This window comes from Berghia stephanieae, chromosome 7 (assembly GCF_034508935.2).
Source record: "Berghia stephanieae isolate SIO BIC M18660-M18661 chromosome 7, UCSD_Bste_1.3, whole genome shotgun sequence".
Taxonomy (NCBI): domain Eukaryota; kingdom Metazoa; phylum Mollusca; class Gastropoda; order Nudibranchia; family Aeolidiidae; genus Berghia; species Berghia stephanieae.
Genome location: NC_088366.1, coordinates 24,780,244 through 24,800,508, shown reverse-complemented (window position 1 = coordinate 24,800,508; position 20,265 = coordinate 24,780,244). Strand labels below are relative to the sequence as shown.

Below are 20,265 nucleotides of genomic sequence, written 5' to 3'. Positions count from 1 at the left end.
TACAAAATTCGACTTAAATATGCACTGAATAAACTAAACCAAGAGAAATAATTATTTCAAGAGCAGGGGTCCTCATGGTTCAAATTTGCAGAGCACTCCAATTGTGTCTTGATACTAAAATAAAACGAGTTTAGGTTTTACATCTGACCCCTTGATGTTTGGATTATTGGATGTTAGATCTGAGGATGAAAGATGTCGTCAATATATACATAAGTCTATCCCATAAATTTCGATAAACTCTTACCTAATGGGCTTTTTCATCCTAACAACTAATTTTTAGTTTTATTTCTTTCTTTTTTAAAAAAAAAAATTATTCAGCTTTAAATTAAACTTTCAGGTGCAAAAGATAATTTCCATTCTAAACATGATGGCCCAATCAATCATTTGGCCAATCAAATTTCTCAGCTCATGTATGCGTCAGATTTTTTCTTTTAGACTCGTAATATTTTCATCAACAAATCCATTCAAAAGTTTTTGTTTTGTTTTTTAATCTTGTGATCTGCCTTAAATAGAAAAATAACAAACTCTTCTCCACTTTACCCTGACCTAGTACCAGATCAGACAAAGAACTGAACAAGTGTGCAAGAAAAAAAAAACATCCCAAAAAAAATCAGTCGAGACTCAACTGATTTTTGGGATGTGTTTTTTTATTCTTGTATTTTTCATTCTTGCCTTGTCTTCACCGTTCATGCACACTTGTTCAGTTCTTTGTCCTACACCGGAGCCTGCTCCTTAATTTCTTAATTTACCAAATTAGACAGTGGTTACAAATCTAATTAGTACTCGGTTGATTTCCAGGTCAATAGTTTTGTTGACAATCAATTTCAGTCTAGCTGAGATCACACTGTTTGTGTGGATGAAAAAAAAGCATCAATATCAAAGCCGATATGGACGAGGTGGGAATGGATGAGAAACATTTAACTTTACCATATCAAAACTGACAGAAAAAAAATAATTTTCATTGAGCTTTTATCTAGCGCAATATCCACTAAACATGCTCAAAGCACTTTACAAGGGGTCCTATCCAACAGCACCATTTAACATGTAGGACAAGACATGATGCCTGTAAGGCAATATTATATTTTTTTCGAACAGAGACAATGCTATTAACGGCCAACTACTCATTTTACACCTGAGTACAGTGAGAGAATGTGAATAAAGAGCCTTTTCCAAGGACTCAACTATGTGTCGAGTGAGGCTCGAACCCAGGACCTTCTGACCCTAAGCGAGCGTCATACAAGACCACATAGCCGCACATAAAGATGAATGCATCAATCATTATCATTCAAAACTTCCACTTTCAATTTCAATATGGGAAAGTCAATGACTTTCAATATATAAGAACAGATTAAAATTGTGAATTACTGGAGATCTTTTGTGAAATGAAATTTTTTTTAAAGAAATCAAACTTCAATTGTGACACATCATCTCCATATGGTATTATGTCAGAATGAACCCTATACTGAAGTTCAGGACACTAGTCAATTTCCAAGTACTTTCCACCAAATTACTGCTGGCTTTTCATGGGGAGGGGGGAGGGGGGGGGGGGGCAAAACTTGAGGTTCCTTCAAAATGAAAAGTAGTAGTAGTGATGATAAAAATGAAGAAGTAAGAAGAGAAGAAAGAAGAAGAAGAAGAAAGAAGAAGAAGAAGAAGAAGAAGAAGAAGAAAGAAGAAAAGAAGAAGAAGAGAAGAAGAAGAAGAAGAAGAAAGAAGAAGAAGAAGAAGAAGAAGAAGAAAGAAGAAGAAGAAGAAGAAGAAAAGAAGAAGAAGAAAAGAAGAAGAAGAAGAAGAAGAAGAAGAAGGAGAAGAAGAAGAAAAAGAAGAAGATGGTGATGATGATGATGATGATGATGATGATGATGATGATGATGATGATGATGATGATAATAATAATGATGATGATGATGATGATGATGATGATGTTGATGATGATAAAAAAGCTCTGCCATTGACATAGTGGAAACCCTGCAATTCAAGAAACAAACAACTGTCCGTTCCATCGGATTTAACTAAAGTTTCATAAATTAGACTTTGAATTAACGTCAGGTTTACCCTAACACAATACCACATTGAGACAGTAAGTCACATTTAATTAAGGCCAGAGTTTTCAGTAAAGGAAAAACCATTATGCCTGCGTGTAATGCCCTTGAACACATTTACAAATTCATAATCATAAGGTAAAGTGGGGATAGGATAGACTGGCTGCATTGAAGATTAATGGCAGAATGGTGTGTGATATGCGCTGATAAAAATTACAACTAAGTGCTAATTGCTAATGGTGTGTAAATAATAATTATTCACAATACAAATGGTATTTTCTTTTTTTCACACGAGACAATACCACATGTCGAACTGATGTTTATATCACTGGAAGCCTCTCATTGATGATATAACTGATCACACGCGTAATATTGACATTTATGATGATATGAACAGCACAACTGGTGATGGAAGAAGAAGAAGAAGAGGCAATGGCTGACGGTTTACAAGTGGAATGGTATTGTAGAAATGGCAGCCCTAGATGGATTCACCTTCGCGAAAATGCTTTGACTCAAGGCAAAAATGACAGAAAATACATTGACTTTTTAAAATGTATCTCAATAAAAGTATGACCTTTTTTATTTTTGGACAACATAGAGACAATTGACTGACTGAGTGATCAAGAGACTGAATGAATTGGATGATCATGATAGGATAAGTGGAGCTGCCAAGCTAAGAATTCTAAAATCACAATTGGCAGTGATATGAAATGTGACGTTATTTTTTGTGGGTATTTTGGTTAGAAAATTAATAATTTACAATGCAGTTTCTAACTCAGCAAATTGTAATGATTTACAGGAATTGAAATAGTGCAACTCATAGTTTTAAGGCGAATTCAGTGATATTTTAGTAAAAGTATAAACTATTTATAACAGGTCTGGACAACCTTCATATCTGTATGGTAATTGGCATCTCTGTAATTCTCCCCTCTGTCTTTATTTCTATCAAATCAGGATGGAGAACTATTGGTCCCCTGAAATAGTATGGTAAATGTCTTGGCAATGCTTTCATCACAGCCATAGTTATTGTCTATGTATTATTTATACAATATCATATTACACTTTTAAAAATGGAGGGTTGGTGAAGATCATGATAATCATCAATAATAATAATAATAATAATAATAATAATAATAATAATAATAATAATAATAATAATAATAATAATAATAATAATAATAATAATAATAATAATAATAATAATAATAATAATAATACTAATAATACCATAAGTTAAAAATATAAAGTTCAAGTGGATCTGTATGTTGGGTGAACAGATTAATATTTACAAAGGTCACGAGGTTCACTTTATGAGAAGAAAAAAACAGTCTTCCTCTCCAAACCTTTTCCCAGAGACGGTATGGGGAAAAAGCAAAACAAATAAACAAGTGGCATTTTGGACACATCTTTCTAAAGGAAGAAATGTGCATAATGTAACACTATCTAACAATACACATATTTCCTATAATAATGAATTGTTTTCTTTTCGAAAATAATCTCCAATTCTGTTGAAAAATTCAGCATTTGCTAATAAAAAAAAAAACTCTAATTCAACTTAATATGACTTGATTTTTTCTAAACTTCAAATTTTCTTGTTGAAAGCAAGCTATTCTTCAGACTTGCCACAGACAGAAAATTAGAGATCTGTACATTTTTTGTGAAGTAACCAGACCAAGACTATTTCATGAAAAAAATCCTTGAGATTCGTAGTCTTATCAGTGACTTTGCTATAAATATATAATATCATATGAAAATAATTTTTAAAATTTTATTATATACCAAGTAACTCTGAGATAAAAATCTGTACAATTCTAAAGAACTAATAACAAAAATTTTCTTCCACTATAGGAGGGGTGTTAGTTTATGAATGACAGCATTATCTTTCAAAAGAACACAGTGAAGATAATCTGAATCAGAAGTGGGGTGGAACACAAGCCGTACCACATGCTGAGAACCTAGCAAGTACTCTATAAAACATGCATAAATCTTTATTATGTCGAAACAAGCATTCAATTCGGTTTGAACCAGTATACCATTTGTTAGTTAAATATTCCATCTTTTTTTTTTTAAAGGCAGGATAATGTTAAACCTTAATTGGTAAGACTGAATATTTTTAGTGTTATAATTACATATCTAATTGTTTTCACCAAGAGAGCAATGCAGGTTTTTATGAAGTATCACTGCACTGTCCTCTTAGTGAAAAAAGGTAAGATACCATGTCAGGCTACACAAAAACCTCACCTTTAAAGGGTTAATATATATTTATACTTATGATAATAACAATGTTTTGTGCTTTGTTGCATTTTACTAATTTTTTTTAGTTATGAACGGTATGAAATGTTAAGAGCTTGGTAAATCTTGTCCCGCTCCATACATATCAGCCAACTTGGAAAATTTGGGTCCCCACTCGTTGAGATAATCGTAATCTTGACTACGATCACTGCTGCTTGTGTTGAGAGAGCTAAGAGAGCCTGCATCGCTATCACCACCTTCAAAGGTGAACTCGCGCACACTGTCATGCGGAGGTGCATTGTCGTCATGATCAGCATCGCGCATGCGGTCGTCGATGAAGTTACCAACATCAGGTTTGTCACCAGGAGCATCTGAAACAAAAAAGGGAGACAATAGAGTAATATATACTTACTTATATATTGACATCTCAAAATATTACAGCTTTGTTGTTGAAATAAATAAGATCAATAAAAATTTATTGGCAATTATATTATTACAGGCACTTCCATTGGGCGTCTTCCATAGTATCCATTCAAATTAAAGGGGATTAAAGGGGGGGGGGGGGGGGGGAAGAACCACACGAGATGGCAATAGATAATGAGAGATAAAAAATACTCCAATAAGATGGACAGATGACGATACTAATTTATGGATGAATATAAACACGAGACAGTAACAGTGATAAACTCACTCCTTAATGCAGGCATGTCCTTCCGCCTATCAGGATCATAAGGACGGTTGAGTGTTTCTCCAGCACCTTGAAGTCTGGAAATGTCGTAAGCATCTTGGTCCTTTTCACCTGTTGCATAATGTAATGTAATGTTATGTAATGGGAAATTTATATAACGCCATTATCCATTTACAATGCTCAATAGCGCTTCACAATGGCAATAACAAATAATAAGTAAACAAATTAATAAATGTACACACACACACAAACACATCATTTTGTTTTTGTTTTTAAGGGTTTTACGGCGCTTGCAACACATTGTCATATCAGCGCCAGTAAAAAGGAAGAAAATGGGATAGTAAAAAGTTCTAGAATTACAATTAAAGCACCCAAGAAAAAGTAAGACATAGGGGAACTGGGAACAAATAGAGATCAGATGTAAATTCCAAGAGCATACCATCAATGCACTTAGTTTGAGGTCACCTATAAGTCTCATCCAGACACAAGCACAAAATCCAACAAAGAGGAATACACTCAAATGCTTGCATTATACATTAAAAATAACAAATATAATAACACATAACAGAGAGATGATTTACAAGGAAAAAAATATCATCTCCCAAAACAATAACTATGCATTTGACTGTTTCCCTCCCAGTCGAGGACTCCGGCCAGGGTCGGGACAAAACCGAGCAATATCACACCAAGACAACAGAAAGCAAGTTGGAAAACAGATATAAGGGGATAGAAGACACGGTAAGTACCTCCCTGCCCACTGTGGAGGTAGGGAACCCCACCCAGCACAAACACATCCACACACACACCCAAACACACATACATACAGACACACACACACATATATATATATAATGTATAATGACAGGAAAGATTATTTTTCAGGGAACAAATCAATGCGAGTCCTTTTCTTCATAAACCTCTACCAACACAACACTTGTTCTCAACCCCTTTACAGACAGACTTTGATTTTGCTCTTATACGACGTCCTATGTTATTGCAGCTTTTGAAGTCTACTGGTATGAAACAAGGTTTTAACTGTGGAGTTCAGTCCCATCGTGGGTGGTGCAGAATTGAGACCTTGGAAAGGGCTTTTGACTCATATTTTCTTACCATTATCTCACCAAACTCAGGTGCAAAATGAGAACCTGGCCAGTAGCAGTGCTGCCTCATTCAGAACAAAAAAATTTTTAAAGAAATTTTAATAGCTCTTTACATATATTATGACTCAATCCTACATGTCAAGTTATTATTGTTGAATTGGGAGCCTTTGTAAAGCACTCTGAGCACATTTAGTGAATATTGCTCTGAATTCTTTATGTTTTCTTTTTATGAGAGAAGGAATGGTGATAGCACTTGGGCATCACTGAAGCCTTAAAGCTCAACAACTAGTTTGAGTTGGCATGAATTTGGAATTTTTCTGACTCTCTCTCTCTCTCTCTTGTCAATAGTTATTATTTGGTGGCAATATATAATTTACAGCAGGTGACATGCTAGCATCTTATCCAAGCTACGGTCAATTATGGTCAACTTTTTGACAACAGTTTGGGGGGGGGGGGGGGGGGAAGGGGGTCATCATGATCTATCAATATAGGCATATGACTATATGGTCTTCTGGTATGACACTCTCTCTCAGATCGGAAGGTCCTGGTTTCGAGCCTTGCTCGGTGCATAGTTGAGTCCTTGGAAAACGGCTCTTTACTCTCATTCTTCCACCGTATTCAGGCTGTTAACATCATTGTCTCTGTTGGAAAAATTGTAATATCACCTAACATGCATCATGTCTCGTTCTACATGTTACGTGTGGGTGTTGGTCAGGGACCCTTTGTAAAGCACTTTGAGCATGTTTAGTGGATATTGCACTATATAAAAGCTCAAGTGGGTTTTTTTAAAGTCTATTTCCAAGTACTGTCCACCAAATCAAGGCCGGCTTATCAACATGGGGGTCATAAAAATATATTGACTGTACCCACTATAACTTAAACTGCTGGAAATTCCCACCTATGAGAATTAGATTTTTATATTTTTAAAAACCTAGAAAGGAATGAGGAAAAGAGTGAACTAAGGGACAATGTGGGGGTCGCGATAGCTCAGTTGGTAGAGCATTTGTTTCACATGCAAAAGGACTGAGCTTGATTCCGGGTGAGGTCGAATTTTTTCTGTCTACCCAGCAATGATTGGGTAGCTGGGTCTGTTAGATCTGGCAGAAAGTGCTTTGTGATAGACTACCATCTCATCCAAAAGGTAGCAAAGAATTGCTATTGTCTGTTTCACACTATAGAAACTGGGATAAACTCCAATCCATGGCCACTAATGGCTCTGAAAGACTACCTTAAGGGGCAACGTGGCACATCGATATAATCTTTTCTTTGTACACAACAGGTATTCAATGCCCTGTTATGTAGCTATGAGCAAGCCCTCGCCCTTGCTTCCTTTACACTGCAATGCCTAGCTTATTCCAGTCTTCCTTTAGAATAGACCCTGATGGCAAATTTACCTTTGGGGATGAATAAAGAGAATTTTTTTTTTTTTAAAGTTTTAAACCAACCTGCTCCCTCCTCATCGTAATTCATGACATTTTCCCGGATATCATCCTCTGGGTCAACTTCCAGAATGTACTTCTCGCCCTCATCGCCGTTCCTGCACAGTTTGAAGTAGATCAGGAACACCAAGAATGCAATCACTGGAAAAGTCCAAAGAAAAGAAAAAAAAGAATAAAAAATGTACTTCATTATATTACTGCTTGAATGTTTAACTCTCTTTTAATATGGAAGTTTCTTGCAAAAAATGGAAAAGACATGAAGAGAAACTGGTCATACTACTATTTTACGTCACTGATCAATAATATTGGACCAAGAGGGGAGTCAAAGGTGACCATCCACAGGTCCGGTAGATATGTCAGTAAATAATAGTAATAGTAACAACGACAGTTAATATTATTACAATTACTATTATTATTCTCATTATTATCATCATCATCATCATCATCATCATCATCAGCAGCAGCAGCAGTAGTAGTAGTAGTAGTAGTAGTAGTAGTAGTAGTAGTAGTAGTAGTAGTAGTAGTAGTAGTAGTAGTAGTAGTAGTAGTAGTAGTAGTAGTAGTAGTAGTAGCAGTAGCAGCAACGCTCCAATAGAATAGAAGAAATAGTTTCTCAAAGATTCAAAAAGTGTGGACAGATTATCTACTTTATCCACAATTTTTTACCCTTAAATTTAAGGGATAACTGGTCAAATTTTGACATTTGATCTTCAATTATTTGTTTATTTTTTATTACTTAACTCAGCAAAACGGATAAAAATGAATTTTTTCCTTAGTTCTTTTTTAATAACTTATGTGAGTAACGTAAATGTTGCTGCTCAAAGCTCGAAGAAATAAATAAAAATGAGAAATTGAATATAAGCTTCAATTCAATCAACGAAAACAGTAAATGTGGAGTCGGGTTTCCCTTTTATCAACAAAACAGGTTGCATGAAACACTACAGACGAATGAGATAATAATGGTGTTGTTAAGGTGAAATGATTTCACCTTTGTTGATTAAGGGGAAGCCCAAAATGCCTACATTATCTGTTTTCATTATTAAATTGAAGCTGACATTCCATTTTATATTGTTATAAAAAATAACTGAGAACTGGAATATTTTAGTGGGGAATGTCATGAAAACGACCTTTTGGCTCAGCCTCATATACCCATTAATTGAGCATTAAAATAGCGCAAAATCCACTAAATGTGCTCAAAGAGTTTTACAAGGGGTCCCTGGTCAACAGCAACATTTAACATTTAGGACAGCACATGACGCCTGTTAGGCGATGTTACAATTTTTTCTGACAGAGACAATGCTGTTAATTGTCAGGTACCCATTTTACACCTGAGTATGGTGAGAGAATGTGAGTAAAGAGCCTTCTCCAAGGACTCAATTATGCGCCGAGCAAGGCTCGAACCCAGGACCTTCCGATCCGAAAACAAGTGTCATACCACTACCACAGAGCCACAATATATCTGCTAAAGTGGCATCCCTGATACAATGTAAAACAAAGACCATTTTCTACTCACAAAGGACAATGATGATAGAGACAATAATTGCAATGATAACGGCATCATCCACCCCAGCACTGCTGACTTCTTCAGGGTCGAGCTCCCCGCAGAGCTTGCCCCGCCAACCTTTAGGACACTTGCAAGCAAAGTCGTCCACCTCCATGACACACGTCACGTTGTTGAAGCATGGATTGGGGATGCACATGGACACACACTGGGGACCGTGGTAACCCTTCTTGCAGCTGGAAGATTATATACAATAATTGATTAAACAGATTTTGGTGTGTGTGGGGGGGGGAGGGGGGTGAGTGAAGAATTACAATAAACAGTCCTAGTGGTGACAAAAAGTGAAAAAGGAGGAAAATTTTGAAAGATTGCCTTTAAGCCCCATTTACAATGCTTTAACCCACACTTTAAGAGCAATGAAGATGATAAATTATCATTAATACTCAAGTTCCATGGACCTTACAGCTCGGGAAGGATACTCTTTCTTTATATTTGAGCTATAAAAAAAAAAAAACCCTTAGCTTTCATGAAGAGCAATACCCACTAAATGTGCTAACAGCTTTTTGCAGGGGGTTCCAAGCCAACAGCAACACTTAACAAGTAGAATGAGACAACATGCCTTTAATAGAGACGACATTGTTACCAGCCAGGTACCTGATTGCAGTGAGAGAATGTGAGTAAAGAGCTTTTTCCATGGGCTCACACTCTGTACCACTCAGAGCAGGATTCAAACCAGGGGCCTACAGGCCATACCACTGGGCCACAAATCTGCCCTGTGTAAGTGTAATTAAGAAAGTGCAATAGATACTTACCGACATTCAAAGTCTTCCCACAAAGGCTGGCAGAATGTGTTGGGCTTGCTGGCACATTTGGTGTCATCACAGTCATCCCGACTACAACCTTCCTTTGTGTTAGGGTTCTCATCCACAATGGCTTGGGCATCTACGTCATTTCCTTCATCCACTGTCATGGCAAAGTAGCCGTTGTTGACTCGCACATCTTGAACACAAGCTGGAAGTTGAGTGGGAGAGATGAGAAGGAGAGAAAGAGAGATTAAAAAGGTATCGAATTTCCATGACTTTCTTGTATCCTCTAATAATGCTTACTGAGAAAATCACAAGAACACCAGTTGCCATCAATACAACAAATGTGCTCTGATAAGAATGATGCATTACTGTACATGTAAATGAGGTTCAATGGAAAAATAAAAATGACATTAATCATCATCATGATCATGATCATCATCATCATCAGGCATATTGAGGTGAATGCTTTTGAGATCCTTTATCCATTTAAATGGCACCATGAATTCATGCGCACAAACACACACACACACACACAAAAAAAAGCAGTTGTTCCTTATGACAAACTCACTTGATTCTAACTCCTCCTTGCTCTGTTTGTAACCGCTGGAATAGACACGACGGTTGACCTTGAACACAGCTCTCTCTTTCCCGTTACTTGAGCCAAGGGTGTATGCATAGTTACGTCCCTCCCCGTTGTCCATCTTCAAGTGGAATTCTGTGCCGTAACGTTCCATGTTCAGCGTGTGCCACTGTCCGTCATCTGCCGTGGTATTGGTCAGCACTAGCTCCTTGTCCTTTTCACCAAGGTTGTATGTCAGTTTGACCTTGCCTTCAGACAGCTGCAGATTAAAAAGAATATATATAAGAAAAAGGAATGAACAGCAAATTAAAACAGATCAACCAACATTTCCAACACAGTGGTTTACCAGCGGATCACTTAGTTGAGATGCTAGGTCAAGAGGTCACTACTCTCCTTCTCTTTACCTGCGCTCTGGTATGGCACGTGCCTGCAGTCAGTGAAGCGTGTAGTCTAATTGGTCTGATAAATAATGGCATAGCCAAGTGACAACTATCTTAAATGTAAACCTGTACCACTCATGTTATAGATTGAAATCCTCCTCACACAGTGGACTAAATATCATAGATATCATCAGTATATTTCTTTCTCAGGAACATAGCAAAGTAGACTCACATTTTCACTACATTTATCATTTAAATCAAATGTTTCTGGAATCTCTACAACAACAATCAGACGTTACAGTTTATTATTATTCACACTAGTACATAGTACAAACCATCTACTTTCTGTTGCACTAATGTTAAATCAGTTCAACAAATATGTAACAAGTGTAGGGGTGGGGTATCAAATTTCACTGGGAATATCTAGCAGTCTGGGAGATGTCTAGGCTATCGTGGGTGATGAATTTGGACCAGTTACACAATGTAAACAATGTCGTAATCATTTCCTGGACTCCCACTGACCATGGAACACTTTACTACACTGATTCTACAGTTATATCATTAAAAGTTCCCACGAATATGGTAAAGGAGTGAAGAAGTCATACTTATTGTAGTACAGGAATATATATATATATATATATATATATATATATATATATATATATATATATATATTATATATATACACTCTGAAAGTAGCCCTACAATAATAGTTCTTAAATACACAGCAGTTACTGATTTAAGAAATATGAAATGAATGGGTTTGTTTCATTCATGTCTCTGTTGATTGGTGTGGGAAGGTTTTATTCACCAGCTGCACTACTTGTACAATGTGAATATTGTCTGGAATATCTCTTAATTCCTAGGAGGTGCCACTATTATTTTCTTTATCTTGGGTATGTTTGAGTAAATCCCCCCCCCCCCCTTCTTATTTTCCCCAGTCAAATTGCCTTTGTGGAACACTATCTGTACTAACTGTTGATGTTATATCGTTGTTGTCAGTGATATGAATTAGGTGAAGTGTGACTGTGATGCATTTCTCTTAGCCTGTCTTTTACGTTTGTATGTGTGTATATATGCAGGATGGCTGTGTGTATGTATGCATGTTTGTGTGTGTGTGTGTGTGAGAGAGAGAGAGAGAGAGAGAGAGAGAGAGAGAGAGAGAGAGAGAGAGAGAGAGAGAAAGAAAGAGAGAGAGAGAGAGAGAAAGAGGAGAGAGAGAGAGAGAGAGAGAGAGAGAGAGAGAGAGAGAGAGAGAGAGAGAGAGAGGATGCCTTTTTCTACCATATTCATTGCTTGTATTATCTACTACGCCACTGTGATGGTGTTGTCTGGTGTAATGATGATGGTTTTGTTTCTATTTGTAATAGTAAAGTAAAACCTACACACACAATATATTGCTTTATAAGTTCTTTAGGAGTGTGTTAAATTGTTTAATCCACTTATCTCCATATCTTTTAAATACATTACAAAATACACATAAGAGAACATATCTGATGTCCAGCCCATTACATTTATGACCATTAAAAACGTAGTTGAAATGTGTTGAATCAGAAAATGAATGTTTTACTTTGTGTAATAATATTAAGACTGGACAAAGCATTAATTAGTTTCGGGATCCAACGTCTGATTTTAAAGATTTGAATTTTTTATTGTCCGCAAAACAACAAAAATATTTTAAAATAGTAGGGATTTTAAATTGCTTATAAAACCTATCAGAATAATCACAATAAAACGAAAAAGAACCAACATAACAAGTGAAAGTATACTATCTGTTCCATTAGTTAATATTTTTGTAATGTATGTGGTCATCTAGATATTGTAGAATTTAATAAGAAATAATGGCAAAGGACATCTTGCAAGTCCATAACGTTTTAATCAGAAGAGAGACAATGTCAACAACCAACGGACTTAACTCTATGATAAAAGATAGTAACTAATTGCAGTACAAAAACTAATGACGTCATTGTTCATTGATATTTCAACACTCCCCCTGAATTTGTACAACTAAAAACAACTATACTTTTTAAACTAAAGCATCCCATCATGAATTTCAATTCATGATCAACTTGTATCAAATTCACAATAACAATGCCCATGATCATTTGCATTAGTATAATGAACACTCAAACTTTATAATAGATTTCCTCCCACAGAGTTAAATTTAAAAAACAGCAAATATCAATTTGCTATATAAAAATGTAACAAAATCAACAATCTACACCCAGTAGAGTTATCAATTTTACATTTTTTTTTTAAAGTACGTAACTAATAAACAAGCTATACAGTAAAGTAGAAGCTCCTAAACTTCAACTTGTCAAATTTAGTTCAAATAGGTTTTCTTATCCCCATCAATGATCTTAGTTTCACAAACTGGTCTTTTGGTAAAGCTTTTGTGAGAATGTCTGCTAACATTTCCTGTGTTTTACAATATTGTAACACAATATCACCCTGGGCAATCTTATCCTGAACATAATGATACTTAATATCAATGTGTTTGGATCTCTTTGACCCTTTACCATTAGCAATACAAATTGTACTTTGATTGTCCTCATAAATAACCATTGTTGGTTCATTAACAGTAACAGTACTGATCTGAGTCATCAAAGAGTTCAAACATGTTGCTTCCTGAGTCGCTGATGCCAAAGCAATGTACTCAGCTTCAGCAGTTGAGAGTGCAACACAATTTTGTTTCCTACTCCCCCATTGAATAGCCCCTTCTGAATAAAGAAAAATGAACCCAGAAGTAGATTTTCTATCAGAAGTATCACCTGCCCAGTCAGCATCAGAGTAACCAACACAAGCAACAACATCATCTGAGTTAACATTATTCGCAGTATACACTAGGCCAAAATGTGTTGTGCCCCTTAGATATCTAAAGATTCTTTTACTGCCACCCAGTGTTCCTTACATGGGTCTGAGGAGAACCTAGCAACCAACCCTACAGCATATGCTATGTCTGGCCTTGTTCTATTGCTTAAGTGTAAGAGACTACCCACTGCAGACTTGTAATGTCGAGGATCAACTCTTTCACTGTTTTCATTTCCAGGAGTAAGCTTTTGGCTGTTGCAAACCGGTGTATCAGTCGGTGAGCAATTTTCCATGCCAAATTGGGTAAGTATTTGTTTGGTGTAGGATTCTTGTCCCATCCAAATGCTCCCATTCTCTTGTCTTTTAAATTCAACACCAAGAAAGTAATCCAGTTCACCAAGATCTTTCATTTCAAACTTGTTGGAAAGGTCACTTTTGACTTGAACAAGTTCTTCAGCATCTTTGGTTATAAGGATCAGATCATCAACGTAAAGGCAAATAACGAATTTATCACCCTTTGTTTTCTCTCGTACATAGACACATGGATCCACAGTTTTCTGAAATCCCATTTTCTTTAAACATGTGTCTAGTTTTTCATTCCAGCACTTTGGAGATTGTTTGAGTCCATAAAGACTTTTCTTTAAACAACAAACAAGATCCTCTCCCTTTCCAAGTTCAGTATAACCCTCAGGTTGTTTCATATATATATCTTCTTCAAGTTCACCATTTAAGAATGCTGCAGTAACATCCATTTGATGAATATTCATTTTCTCCTTGACAGCTTGAGATATGACTGCCCTGACTGACTCAAACCTTGCAACTGGAGCATAAACGTCATCATAATCTTCTCCATACACTTGACTATAACCTTGTGCCACAAGTCTAGCCTTATATCTTTGAACAGTGCCATCAGGGTTCAGTTTCCTTTTAAAAACCCATCTACAACCTATGACCTTTCTTCCCTCTGGAAGCTTAGCAAGTTTCCATACACCGTTTTTAAGAAGGGAATTGTACTCATTATCAGCTGCCTCTTTCCAAAGCTTACCATCATGCCTTTGCAGTGCTTCAGATAGAGTTGTAGGCTCAGCATCATAGCTGCTGCTGCTACTATTATTAGTGTACATCCATTCTCCATATCTCTCAACTGGTTTTGTAGCTCTTGTACTCCTTCTTATTTGTGCTTCAGTTTCATGAACATTACCCTCTAGGTTTCTTGTTTCATGATCATTTTCAGTCTCAGACTCTAAATTTAGATCAAGAATTGGACACTGAAATTCATTTTCCTGAGCTGCATCTCCCTTACTTGGCAGACCTTCAAATCTCCATTCTGTGAAAATAACATCTCTACTTAGAATAATTATTCTCTTCTCAGTATCATAAAGCCTATAGCCTTTTGATGTTTGACCGTACCCCATAAAAATGCACTTTCTAGATTTTGGATCTAACTTCTTTCTTTCATCCTTTGGGATATGCATGTAGGCAGTGCACCCAAAACTTTTCAGATATGAAACATTTGGCTTTTTGCCTGTAAAAAGCTCCCTGGGAGTCTTATCACCTAACACTCTTGAAGGACTCAAGTTGTGAACATGCACAGCTGTATTTAACGCCTCAGCCCAGAACCTTTGGGGTAACCTGGATTGAACCAACATGGTTCGGACCTTCTCAATCAAAACTCTGTTTAATCTTTCAGCAACTCCGTTCTGTTCAGGAGTTTTAGGAACGGTGTACTCATGTCTAATTCCACATTCTAACAAGAACGCTTTAAATTCATTAGACTTATATTCCCCGCCATTATCTGACCGCAAGATTTTGATTGATTTCCCAGTAACTTTTTCAACCATGGTTTTGAACTCTTTGAACACACTCAAGACTTGGTCTTTAGTTTGTATAGCATAAACCCAGCAATGTCTTGTGCAGTCATCAATGAATGTTACAAAATATCTATTGTTTCCCAATGAGTTTGGTTATATTACATCACGAAAATACAATACTTTGTGTCTCAACCCTCAAAAAGGGGAATCCCCGTCCAGGAAGCCACTTTTACAGCATGCAGCTGCTGTTATCAGTCACTTGCTGGGTTCCAGCAGTATAACTAAGTGACCCGATTTTATGAAGAAATAAACAGCAGTGCCAACGAAACCAATAACAATATCGCGTTTATACAATTTTAAGGAATGTAAGAAAATTCAAGGGAAGAATACTGGGATTTAGGTCACATAATTTGTTGCTGTTCAGCAACTGACAACACACTATTTTATTTATCAACACCTTACACAAATCTACTATGTTAGATTGTCACAAATACTGTGATAGGAAGTTGGAGGTCTCATTAAATCTGGCAGAAAGTATTTTGCAAACTGACTGCAGCAAGTAGTCCTTCAAAATCATAAGGCCCATGGAGCCGGAGTTTATACTGGTTTCTATAGCATGAAATGGACAATAGCAATTGCTTGCTACTCTTTGGACAGGATGCTAGTCTATCACAAAGTACTTTCCACCAACCCAGCTACCCAATCACTGTGGATGGACAGAGAGGTCAAAAAATATTTTTGACTTCATTCAGGATTGACCTCAGTCCCTTTGAGTGAGAAGCGGGTGCTCTAACAACTGAGCTATCAGGACCCCCAAATGCAGGAAGAGCAGATGAAAAAGACAATAATAAGTCCCAACCGATCAAAATTTTTAAAAACATTGTATCAATAAATTAAAAAGATAACCGAAGAAAACCCAATTACCATCAGTCGAATGTGTTGTGTGTTACTGGACGATGATGTGTCCTCTAAGACGACGAGGGCTCCATCCCTCTGGCGTGTTCGGAACATAATGTGTAACTTGATGTCTCTGTTGCGTGTCAACTTGTTGAAAAATGCCTCTTTCATTTCCCAGAGGTAGTAACCTCCCTTCATGTAGTCGCGTACAGATGCCTCTGTCGTAAAGAATAATAATTATAGCATTAATAACAACAACAACAAGGAAAAAGATAAAACCAAGCAGTATCATGAATTTATCTGTAGTGCTTTCCCCCATATTTTAAAAAGCTCAAAACGTTTTAACATATCTAACATATACAAAACATTAGTCAATCAAAATGTATGAAATAAGACTAAGATTCTACAATTCCAAAGTAGAATTTTAAAAATGATATTGCTTTAAAAAATGTATTGGGAAAGTTTATACACATAGTTTACAACACTCCCTGGTCAGTCAAGAACCAGGAAAAAGTATGAAGGTAGACTTGGATAAAAAGAATAACACAGGTGGATAATAGAAGAATTTTAAGTCAGTCCCTTGAGACAAAAATCACCATACCATCTTGTATGTGAGTTTTAGAAATTGATTTTAATAATACAAAACCAATTACAGCACGTAGATAAGGCATCTCCGTGACAGTTGAATTCCATTTTTATAAAGTTAGAAGAAGTGACAGCAGTCAGACACTTCTCACATTAAATAAATATGACAAAAAGATATTTTATATCATTTCAGAAAAACTAAGATTTTCTTCTCTTTTAAATTTTTTTTGAAAAAAAAAAAAAAGAAAGAAAAAAGAGAGAGAGAGAGAGAGAGAGAGAGAGAGAGAGAGAGAGAGAGAGAGAGAGAGAGAGAGAGAGAGAGAGAGAGAGAGAGAGTAAAGTAAAAAGTAAAATTGCCTTTATTTATCCCATTGAGAGAGAGAGAGAGAGAGAGCCACTAATAAAATCATAGAAACGTACTTTTATCACAGACTCTGCCCCAGTATTTGTCATTGCATGTACAGGTGACGGCCCCACTCAGTGTAGCTTCACATTGGCCATTTGGCCCACAGACGGGCTGGTTGCTGGGTGGAGGATTACAGAATAGGTCTTCCCTAGGACAACCATTCGTGCCAGAGTTGAAGCCAGTAATCTCTTTGAAATGGAGGTCATACAGCTGTGTGTGTGAGAGAAAATTGAGATGGAAAGAGTTGTTATAAGAAAAAGTAATAAAACAACTGTTTCTTTTTGTTTGATTTCATTTGAACTTGATTTCATTGTGATGAAGAAAATTTTCTTCTGGTAATAACAGCCAATCTAGGTCCCTATGTAAAAAACTAAAGCATCTATATAGCGCAATATCCATTAAATGTGCTCAAAGTGCTTTACAAAGGGTCCCTGACCAACAGCAACACGTAACATGTAGACGAGACATGATGCCTGTTAGGCAATATTACAATTAACATGTGAGACTAACATGTGAGCAGAGCATTCCCATCACATGCAAAGGGACCTATTTCAATCTCAGGTTGAAAGTTCTATCCACCCAGTAATGGGTGGGTGTCTGGGTCTGCTACATTTCTTGGAAAGTACTATAAAAAGGGTGCAGGTGACTTTTCCTGTCCATTCAGTGCAACAGCAATAGGTATAAACCTGTTCAATGGTCATTATCATTATGGCTCTTAAGGACTTATCATTACCATACTAGCCCTTTAATAATTATCACGTAACATTTTATCTTATCAAATTTCCCATTCAACAACAGCATTTTTTCCCATAAATTTTCACCACCCCTTAAAAAAATTGGAAAATTTCCTTTTTCTGGGGGTTTAAAAGTAAAAAAAGAACCTCAAAGAAGAGAACTTTTTTTTGTCTTCAATAATTGTATAATCCAGTGAAGCCATAAAGCAAAAGATAAAACAAAGTAAATTAATATAAATAGACCTGTAAATGAGCTGTATAAAAATTGACTGAAACTCTTCGACAAACTGAAGATTAAAGTTTTTTGGGTTTCTTTAAATCAATAAGAGCATCATTGGAGAGGACAGTGATAAAACAATATATTAAAATAGTGAGTGTTATTACTTACTGGAAGTATGACTGCCATTGATTTGATGTAGAAGGAATGCTAAATAAGCATGTCATTCATATAAGTAAAGATGACTTCTTCAAAGTCATATTCCTGCCTCTGGAATTTTTCTGACATAGTCAGAAAAATGATCACCATTTATCATCTTTAACTTCTAGCCATGACCAATTGAATTTATTCTTCACATCTTTATCGATGCTCGACAAGTCTGAATTGCGATCCACGAACAGCTCAGGCATTGTGAGAACATTAAAATAATGTAGCAATGAGCAAACTTGATTTTCAATCAGTTAATGACAGAAATAAAAACTAAAACAAATATGACTCTGGCCAATACATTGAATTATTAAGTAGGAGAAGTGAATTATCATCATAATGAAGAAACTTCAGCGGGTGTAGCGGAAAAATCCAAAGAATCGAAATGAATGGTAAATCGCCACAGCAAACAGCAAGCTCGTTTGAGCAAAACAATGGAAGAAAACGTCCTAATTTGCGCGGGAATTAATTAGGCTACTTACCATTGTTCCTTTTAATTAGGTACCAAATCAGTGAAACGGTCAACCAGTTTGTTTACAACGTGAGGCAATCGAAATGTGCTTGTAGCAATCTATCCTAACTTTCAATTTGAAAGTGGCTACATAACGCACTTCCGGCGATTGCGTTTTACTCTTTCATACTTTTACGACCCACCTTGTAAATGGGTCAATTTTGGCTTAGATGAAACAGTGAAATTTATCGTTTGGCGGCTCAGTTAAAATTAGCTACCGTTGGATCACGACAGGTTTGGAAAGTGAAAAAATAATTTAACGAAGGCTGTGTGAAAATACACTGGAATGTGTTCAGACACGCCAATTCCAAACGGCGTCGCTTAGCCTTGGCAATATATCCATCATTAATATAAATGGTCCCCATGAGCTATGCATAGCGCTGTGGAACACTCTTAATTACTTTACGATCATTCGACTACGATTTGTGAATTCTTTCTTTCTTCATTTCTTTCTTTCTTTCTTTCCTTTTCTAATATATTTGAATTTGACAAATTGACTGATTCCAGTTAATTGACTGAGAATTTACAGGTCTATATAAAAGAAATATTACTCCATTGAAACAAAAATACTGAAAAAAACACCGGCCTTTTCACTCACCCTTTTGTTATGCACAAAGTTCCTGAGACAACCATCGAATCCCTTCAAAGAGAGCCCAGCCAAATGCTTCACATTTCTTTCAAGGAGCTTCACACCTCCCAGTTGCAGCAGAGTGTTCACGTTGAGGTACATGTTCACGCCAGGGGTTTCTTTCTTCACTCTACATGCCCTGTCATCATCTACGACTTGGAGAGCAGTTTCTGCCACAGCACAACGGTCCACAACCAGCTCCACTTCCTGTGGGGAAAAAAAAAAAGTGTAAGAGAGAGCTATGAGAAGTGGATAAGAGGAGGGGCTAAAAATGACCACCAGAGCAATGAGACTATTGAAGTGATTGTTTGTTTTTCTTGCTCAAGAACAATGCTGGGCTAGAGTTTTATAATCAATGTCACCAAAACTCATCATTTTGCTAGTTTTTAGCGTTTGATGAAAATGGAACTACAGAGATTAACATATATTATTTAGCCAAGTACAGTCGATATGATGTATGCTCTTCTATTCCATTACTTCTCTTTTAGATAGGTTCACATCTAATATTCAAAGCACCAAAGAGCACTTGAGTCGATTTGTGTGCAAAAAACCATACCTGCCTACTTGAGCATTTCAAAATCAGTAGCCAACACAAAATTCATCAGTAATAAATGGTACAATTTTAGTTATACTCCACCAACAACAACAACAACAACAACAACAACAACAACAACAAAAAGAAAAAAAATA

At 36.3% G+C, this 20,265-nt stretch overlaps 1 protein-coding gene across 1 annotated transcript in view; it reads right to left on the bottom strand.

The window, feature by feature from the left end:
- Positions 1-3,796: 3,796 nt before the first annotated feature.
- LOC144976934 (neural-cadherin-like) overlaps positions 3,797-20,265 on the bottom strand; it is a 65,652-nt gene continuing 49,183 nt past the window's right edge. The window contains exons 38-46 of the mRNA XM_078921552.1: positions 19,546-19,782; positions 17,293-17,488; positions 16,315-16,505; positions 10,377-10,647; positions 9,815-10,013; positions 9,015-9,238; positions 7,508-7,642; positions 4,966-5,073; positions 3,797-4,645 (exon numbers count right to left, since the gene is read on the bottom strand). Of these exons, the coding sequence (XP_078777678.1) occupies positions 4,383-4,645; positions 4,966-5,073; positions 7,508-7,642; positions 9,015-9,238; positions 9,815-10,013; positions 10,377-10,647; positions 16,315-16,505; positions 17,293-17,488; positions 19,546-19,782 (1,824 nt within the window). The 3' untranslated portion in view covers positions 3,797-4,382. The remainder of the gene's footprint in view (positions 4,646-4,965; positions 5,074-7,507; positions 7,643-9,014; positions 9,239-9,814; positions 10,014-10,376; positions 10,648-16,314; positions 16,506-17,292; positions 17,489-19,545; positions 19,783-20,265) is intronic.